The sequence below is a fragment of the Bombina bombina genome, chromosome 5 (genome assembly GCF_027579735.1).
Source record: "Bombina bombina isolate aBomBom1 chromosome 5, aBomBom1.pri, whole genome shotgun sequence".
Lineage (NCBI taxonomy): Eukaryota > Metazoa > Chordata > Amphibia > Anura > Bombinatoridae > Bombina > Bombina bombina.
The window spans coordinates 92,420,091-92,428,808 of NC_069503.1; the positions used below are offsets into that span (position 1 = coordinate 92,420,091).

General features: G+C 44.1%; 1 protein-coding gene across 1 annotated transcript in view; it reads right to left on the reverse strand.

Annotated features, from left to right (window-relative positions):
• The window catches only part of LOC128661348 (uncharacterized), a 605,036-nt gene extending 597,771 nt beyond the window's left edge, over nt 1-7,265 (reverse strand). The window contains exons 1-3 of the mRNA XM_053715612.1: nt 7,199-7,265; nt 6,428-6,526; nt 6,209-6,280 (exon numbers count right to left, since the gene is read on the reverse strand). Of these exons, the coding sequence (XP_053571587.1) occupies nt 6,209-6,280; nt 6,428-6,526; nt 7,199-7,265 (238 nt within the window). The remainder of the gene's footprint in view (nt 1-6,208; nt 6,281-6,427; nt 6,527-7,198) is intronic.
• Nucleotides 7,266-8,718: the final 1,453 nt, after the last annotated feature.

An 8,718-nucleotide genomic window follows, 5' to 3' on the forward strand; every position in this document is an offset into this window, starting at 1 on the left:
AGCTCTCCGTCCTCAGGTTCTGCATATTGTGACGCAGTATCAGACAAGGCTCTTACAGCATCTACGCGCTCTGTATCTCGTCTAACCCAAGAGCTATCGCGCTTGCCTCTCAATTCAGGCAATCTGGATAATACCTCTGACAGGGTATTATTCATGATTGCAGCCATGTCCTGCAAAGTAATCGCTATGGGCGTCCCTGATGTACTTGGCGCCATATTAGCGTGCGTCCCTTGAGCGGGAGGCGAAGGGTCCGACACGTGGGGAGAGTTAGTCGGCATAACTTCCCCCTCGACAGACCCCTCTGGTGACAATTCTTTTATAGATAAAGACTGATCTTTACTGTTTAAGGTGAAATCAATACATTTAGTACACATTCTCCTATGGGGTTCTACCATGGCTTTTAAACATAATGAACAAGTATCCTCTGTTTCAGACATGTTTGTACAGACTAGCAATGAGACTAGCAAGCTTGGAAAACACTTTAAAGCAAGTTAACAAGCAATATAAAAAACGTTACTGTGCCTTTAAGAGAAACAAATTTTGACAAAATTTGAAATAACAGTGAAAAAAGGCAGTTACACTAACAAAATTTTTACAGTGTATGTAACAAGTCAGCAGAGCATTGCACCCACTTGCAAATGGATGATTAACCCCTTAATAACAAAAACAGAATAATAAATGACAAAAACGTTTTTTTAAACACAGTCACAACTGCCACAGTCTACTGTGGTTGTTACCCTCCTCAAACACGACTTTGAAGCCTTTTGAGCCCTTCAGAGATGTCCTGTATCATGCAGAGGGAAGCTGAATGTCTCTGTCAGTATTTTTAGCTGCACAGAAAAGCACTAAAATAGGCCCTTCCCACTCATATTACAACAGTGGAAAGCCTCAGGAAACTGTTTCTAGGCAAAAATCAAGCCAGCCATGTGGAAAAAAACTAGGCCCCAATATGTTTTGTCACCAAACATATATAAAAACGATTAAACATGCCAGCAAACGTTTTATATTGAACTTTTATAAGAGTATGTATCTCTGTTAATAAGCCTGATAGCAGTCGCTATCACTGCATTTAAGGCTTAACTTACATTAATCCGGTATCAGCAGCATTTTTCTAGCAAATTCCATCCCTAGAAAAATATTAACTGCACATACCTTATTGCAGGAATCCTGCACGCCATTCCCCCTCTGAAGTTACCTCACTCCTCAGAATATGTGAGAACGGCAGTGGATCTTAGTTACTTCTGCTAAGATCATAGAAATCACAGGCAGATTCTTCTTCTAATGCTGCCTGAGATGAAACAGTACACTCCGGTACCATTTAAAAATAACAAACTTTTGATTGAAGTTAAAAAACTAACTATAATACACCACTCTCCTCTTACTACGTCCATCTTTGTTGAGAGTTGCAAGAGAATGACTGGATATGGCAGTGAGGGGAGGAGCTATATAGCAGCTCTGCTGTGGGTGATCCTCTTGCAACTTCCTGTTGGGAAGGAGAATATCCCACAAGTAATGGATGATCCGTGGACTGGATACACTTAACAAGAGAAAGAATAGACAAAGCAGAGATCTGTCCCTTTGAGGAACTAGCAGACAATCCTTTCTCCAATCCCTCCTGGAGAAAAGATAATATTCTAGGAATCCTGACCTTACTCCATGAGTAACCCTTGGATTCAAACCAATGAAGATATTTACACCATATCTTATGATAGATTTTCCTGGTGACAGGTTTTCGAGCCTGAATTAAGGTATCAATGACCGACTCGGAAAAACCACGCTTTGATAGAATCAAGCGTTCAATCTCCAAGCAGTCAGACGCAGAGAAATTAGATTTGGATGTTTGAAAGGACCTTGAAGTAGAAGGTCCTGTCTCAGCGGCAGAGTCCATGGTGGAAAGGATGACATGTCCACCAGATCTGCATACCAAGTCCTGCGTGGCCACGCAGGAGTTATCAAAATCACCGAAGCTCTCTCCTGCTTGATCTTGGCAATCAGACGAGGGAGCAGAGGAAACGGTGGAAACACATAAGCCAGGCTGAAGGACCAGGGCGCTGCTAGAGCATCTATCAGCACTGCCTAGGGATCCCTGGACCTGGACCCGTAACAAGGAAGCTTGGCGTTCTGACGAGATGCCATGAGATCCAGTTCTGGTTTGCCACATAGATGAATCAACTGGGCAAATACTTCCGGAGGGAGTTCCCACTCCCCCGGATGAAAAGTCTGCCGACTTAAAAAATCTGCCTTCCAGTTCTCTACTCCTGGGATATGGATAGCTGAGAGATGGCAAGAGTGAACCTCTGCCCATAGAATTATCTTTGAAACCTCCAACATCGCCAGGGGGCTCTTTGTCCGACTGAAATCTGATGAACCTGACCGCAGCTAGCTGTGGCCAAGCCTGAAGAGCATTGAATATCGCTCTTAGTTCCAGAATGTTTATCGGAAGGAGGGCTTCCTCCTGAGTCCACAAACCCTGAGCCTTCAGGCAGTTCCAGACTGCGCCTCAGCCCAGAAGGCTGGCATCTGTCGTCACTATAGTCCATTCTGGCCTGCGGAAGCTCATTCCCCTGGACAGATGGACCCGAGATAGCCACCAGAGAAGAAAATCTCTGGTCTCTTGATCCAGATTTAGCAGAGGGGACAAATCTGTGTAATCCCCATTCCACTGATTGAGCATGCAAAGTTGCAGTGGTCTGAGATGTAGGCGGGCAAACGGAACTATGTCCATTGCTGCTACCATTAAGCCGATTACTTCCATACACTGAGCCACTGACGGCTGAGAAGTGGAATAAAGAGCACGGCAGGAAGTTAGAAGCTTTGACAACCTGACCTCTGTCAGAAAAATCTTCATTTCTACTGAATCTATCAGAGTTCCTAGGAAGGAAACTCTTGTGAGAGGGGAGAGAGAACTCTTTTCACCACATCTCTCTTGATACTTCCTTTCTTGTCGAGAGCTGCAAGAGAATGACTGGGTGTGGCAGTTAAGGGAGGAGCTATATAGACAGCTCTGCTGTGGGTGTCCTCTTGCAGCTTCCTGTTGGGAAGGAGAATATCCCACAAGTAATGGATGAACCCGTGGACTGGATACACCTTTACAAGAGAAAGGGCATGTGTGTGTACCATTTACATGAATCGGAGGGTGAGTGAAGAGAAAAAAGGGCATGTGTGTGTATCATTTACATGAATCGGAGGGTGAGAGAGAAGGGAAGCGAGGGCATGTGTGTTTACCATTCACATGAAGCAGAGGGTGAGAGAGGGCATGCGTGTGTACAATTCACATGAAGCAGAGGGTGAGAGAGGGCATGCGTGTGTGTGTGTACTATTCACATGAAGCAGAGGGTGAGAGAAGGCATGCGTGTGTACCATTCACATGAAGCAGAGGGTGAGAGAGGGCATGTGTGTGTACCATTCACATGAAGCAGAGGGTGAGAGAGAAGGGAAGAGAGGGTGTGTGTGTACCATTTACATGAAGCAGAGGGTGAGAGAGAAGGGAAGAGAGGGCGTGTGTGTGTGCCATTTACATGAAGCGGAGGGTAAGAGAGAAGGGAAGAGAGGGCGTGTGTGTAATATTTACATGAAGCAGAGGGTGAGAGAGAAGGGAAGAGAGGGTGTGTGTGTACCATTTACATGAAGCAGAGGGTGAGAGAGAAGGGAAGAGAGGGCATGTGTGTACCATTTACATGAAGCAGAGGGTGAGAGAGAAGGAAAGAGAGGGTGTGTGTGTGTACCATTTACATGAAGTAGAGGGTGAGAGAGAAGGGAAGAGAGGGCGTGTGTGTGTACCATTTACATGAAGCAGAGGGTGAGAGAGAAGAGAAGAGAGGGCATGTGTGTACCATTTACATGAAGCAGAGGGTGAGAGGGAAGGGAAGAGAGGGTGTGTGTGTACCATTTACATGAAGCAGAGGGTGAGAGAGAAGGGAAGAGAGGGCGTGTGTGTGTGTACCATTTACATTAAGCAGAGGGTGAGAGAGAAGGGAAGAGAGGGCGTGTGTACCATTTACATGAAGCAGAGGGTGAGAGAGAAGGGAAGAGAGGGCAGGTGTGTACCATTTACATGAAGCAGAGAGTGAGAGAGAAGGGAAGAGAGGGCGTGTGTGTGTACCATTTACATGAAGCAGAGGGTGAGAGAGAAGGGAAGAGAGGGCGTGTGTGTACCATTTACATGAAGCAGAGGGTGAGAGAGAAGGGAAGAGAGGGCGTGTGTACCATTTACATGAAGCAGAGTGTGAGAGAGAAGGGAAGAGAGGGCGTGTGTACCATTTACATGAAGCAGAGGGTGAGAGAGAAGGGAAGAGAGAGGGTGTGTGTGTGTACCATTTACATGAAGCAGAGGGTGAGAGAGAAGGGAAGAGAGAGGGTGTGTGTGTGTACCATTTACATGAAGCAGAGGGTGAGAGAGAAGGGAAGAGAGAGGGTGTGTGTGTACCATTTACATGAAGCAGAGGGTGAGAGAGAAGGGAAGAGAGGGTGTGTGTGTGTACCATTTACATGAAGCAGAGGGTGAGACAGAAGGGAAGAGAGGGCGTGTGTGTACCATTTACATGAAGCAGAGGGTGAGAGAGAAGAGAAGAGAGGGCGTGTGTGTACCATTTACATGAAGCAGAGGGTGAGAGAGAAGAGAAGAGAGGGCGTGTGTGTACCATTTACATGAAGCAGAGGGTGAGAGAGAAGGGAAGAGAGGACGTGTGTGTACCATTTACATGAAGCAGAGGGTGAGAGAGAAGGGAAGAGAGGACGTGTGTGTACCATTTACATGAAGCAGAGGGTGAGAGAGAAGGGAAGAGAGGGCGTGTGTGTACCATTTACATGAAGCAGAGGGTGAGAGAGAAGGGAAGAGAGGGCGTGTGTGTGTACCATTTACATGAAGCAGAGGGTGAGAGAGAAGGGAAGAGAGGGCGTGTGTGTGTACCATTTACATGAAGCAGAGGGTGAGAGAGAAGGGAAGAGAGGGTGTGTGTGTGTACCATTTACATGAATCAGAGGGTGAGAGAGAAGGGAAGAGAGGGCATGTGTGTGTACCATTTACATGAAGCAGAGGGTGAGAGAGAAGGGAAGAGAGGGTGTGTGTGTACCATTTACATGAAGCAGAGGGTGAGAGAGAAGGGAAGAGAGGGCGTGTGTGTAATATTTACATGAAGCAGAGGGTGAGAGAGAAGGGAAGAGAGGGTGTGTGTGTGTACCATTTACATGAATCAGAGGGTGAGAGAGAAGGGAAGAGAGGGCGTGTGTGTAATATTTACATGAAGCAGAGGGTGAGAGAGAAGGGAAGAGAGGGTGTGTGTGTGTACCATTTACATGAATCAGAGGGTGAGAGAGAAGGGAAGAGAGGGTGTGTGTGTGTACCATTTACATGAATCAGAGGGTGAGAGAGAAGAGAGGGCATGTGTGTGTACCATTTACATGAAGCAGAGGGTGAGAGAGAAGGGAAGAGAGGGCGTGTGTGTGTACCATTTACATGTAGCAGAGGGTGAGAGAGAAGGGAAGAGAGGGTGTGTGTGTGTACCATTTACATGAATCAGAGGGTGAGAGAGAAGGGAAGAGAGGGTGTGTGTGTACCATTTACATGAAGCAGAGGGTGAGAGAGAAGAGAGGGCATGTGTGTGTACCATTTACATGAAGCAGAGGGTGAGAGAGAAGGGAAGAGAGGGCGTGTGTGTACCATTTGCATGAAGCAGAGGGTGAGAGAGAAGAGAAGAGAGGGTGTGTGTGTGTACCATTTACATGAAGCAGAGGGTGAGAGGGAAGGGAAGAGAGGGTGTGTGTGTACCATTTACATGAAGCAGAGGGTGAGAGTGAAGGGAAGAGAGGGCGTGTGTGTGTACCATTTACATGAAGCAGAGGGTGAGAGAGAAGGGAAGAGAGGGCGTGTGTGTGTACTATTTACATGAAGCAGAGGGTGAGAGAGAAGGGAAGAGAGGGTGTGTGTGTACCATTTACATGAAGCAGAGGGTGAGAGAGAAGGGAAGAGAGGGTGTGTGTGTGTACCATTTACATGAAGCAGAGTGTGAGAGAGAAGGGAAGAGAGGGTGTGTGTGTACCATTTACATGAAGCAGAGGGTGAGAGAGAAGATAATACAAGGTAAGGATGTGAACCAAATAGATTTTATTATTACAATCCGTCTGTACTGAGGCTCATCATTTACATAGGGGGAAAACATTTTAGAATGTGAGTTTTCTAACTGTGAAGCTTATACCATAGATCACTCACCTACAAATACATCTGATGGCTGAATATTCTGTTCTCCATGTGATCCTGTGTCTAGATGTTCATCACTGAGACCTGTTAGTTGTAATAAAGAATAAAATGAGTTTATTGGTTAAATGGATTTAAGTGCAGTTATCTCACACAATCTGATTACACAGTAATATTACACAACACATCAGTATTTGAAAACATTAATAGTAGCTTGTGCCATAGATCTGTTACCTGCAGAGACGTCTGATGGGGTCTCCACAGGCTGAATATTCTGTACAAGTTCTCTACATGATCCTGTGTCTAGATTTTCATCTCTGTGACCTGTTAATTCTAAAAAAGAATACAACCAGTTTATTTTGTTAAATCAATATGAAACAATTTTTGTTGCATCTAAATGTATTCAATTAAGAACAAAACATCTGTTACTTTTGCACTTATACATTTACATATATAAATGAATATATAATCGATTTAACAATAATTCCTCTTGACCCTTTAACTGTGTTTTTGTTTTTTGTTTTTATTGTGTGTGGTGAATACTGTACATTTTTTTTTTTTCTTTTTTTTTTTTTTTTCAAAGAGCTTTATTAAACATTTAATCAGAGTTACAAACTTGGTTTTGGTTACATTGTGAGCTGATACAACAAACAGCATAGGCATTAAACAGTACCATACATGGCTTACAAAATGACAATATATCAAGTTTGTGAGTTCTAAGAGCTCTGAGTTGTTTTCGTTGAGTGGCCCTTACCAACTCTAGGAGTAGATTAAACAGCCTCTTTTGGACTGGATTCGAAATATCATACAATTGTGTTTAGTCGGTGAGGGTTTAACAAGAATTATCCATTGCCTTCTTATTTATAACATTAAAAAAAAACACTTATATCATCATCGTCAGCGTTAGAAGTACATGAAATTTAATGGTCTTGGGAGAGGGAAGGGAGAAAAAGGGGGGAGGGACGGCTGAGTCAACTCCACAGTGAAAGTATTTATGCAGTATACCTAATGTGTCAGTCATACAGTCAATTTTACAATGGTTCACCCTTTGCCCGGACGGTATAACACCCATCTAGTCATGTTGTGTTTCTAAAATAGTCAGTCATCTTTGTGTGTGTTCCAGCGCATTAGCATATATTCGTGTTGGTCCAGTTTGCCTATGCTAAAGTAGTGATAACTCTCCAAAAGGAGTAAGTTATCAACCTGTTGCTTCCATGTCGTTAGATTTGGGGCGTCCGCGGTCTTCCACCTTTGCGGTACCAGAGATTTGGCGCTATTAAGCATGATGTATAGGAGGTTTTGTTTTATATCATCTTTAAGGTTCGGTAGGCCATGAAACAGCAATATTCCTGGGTTTCTATTTATGTGTGAATTCAGTGTTTTGTTTATGTGATCTATAACTTCACTCCAGAATGTTTCTAGCTTCTCACATCCCCACCACACATGGAGCATATCTGCGGGCTCTCCACATCCTCTCCAACATCTACCGTTAGTCTGTTTGTAAATTTTTTGTAGTCTTACCGGAGTGAGGTACCACCGAGACATAAATTTAAAGTTAGTTTCCTGTATTTTGGCCGAGACTGAGGCTTTTTTGTGATTGCGGAATATCCGCAACCACTCCTCATTTGATATATCTATATTTAGTTCTCTGACCCTTGTGACATTATGAAGGTAGTTGCCCTCCCACGGGATTTAGGAGCATCTTATATAGTGAAGATATGAGATGGCGAGGGGGAAGTGTAGATGTACATATGGTTTCAAAGTGTGTGAGCTGTCGTCTTAGGTGTGATTGTATTTTATGAGAATTTACATAGTGGGATAATTGAGCATGAGTATACCAGGAGAGTGGGTGTTCCCCCATTATCTTTACAAAGTCTGTCAGTGTCAACATCCTACCCTCACTCACTACTGTATTAAGAATATAGTCTCTCAGATGTGTTGGGCTACTCGGGGCTGGCTTGGTTTTAACTGTGAAATTGAGTTCGGGGTTCCCCAACAGTGGGGTCAATGGCCCCGGTCTTGATGATATGTGAGTACTGGTGTTTATCAATGCATCCCAATTCTGGAACACCTCGTCCATCAATGGATATCTACTTATTGTCAAGGATCTCTGATTAGTGTGTAACCAAGCCTGTCCTCCCATGTTCTCAACCTGCAAAATGTTTCTGTCTAATTCAATCCATTGTTTAGAAACTGCATTATGGCTCCATTCCACCACCCTCTGTAATAACACTGCCATCCTATAGGAGCTTATATTTGGCAGACCCAGTCCTCCCCTCTCTCTCGGAAGGTATAACGTTTTCCTAGGTACTCTAGGTTTGATACCTCCCCATATGAATTTTTCAATGTTGCCCTGTAATTGGTTTAAATAATCTTTTGGCAAGGGTATAGGGAGGGCCTGAAGAACGTATAGAATACGTGGAAGCACATTCATTTTTATTGTGTGGATCCTGTCCAGCCAAGACAATGGTTTACTTTTCCATCTAGAAAGATCATTCGTGATTTCCTTAAGTAGAGTAATGTAG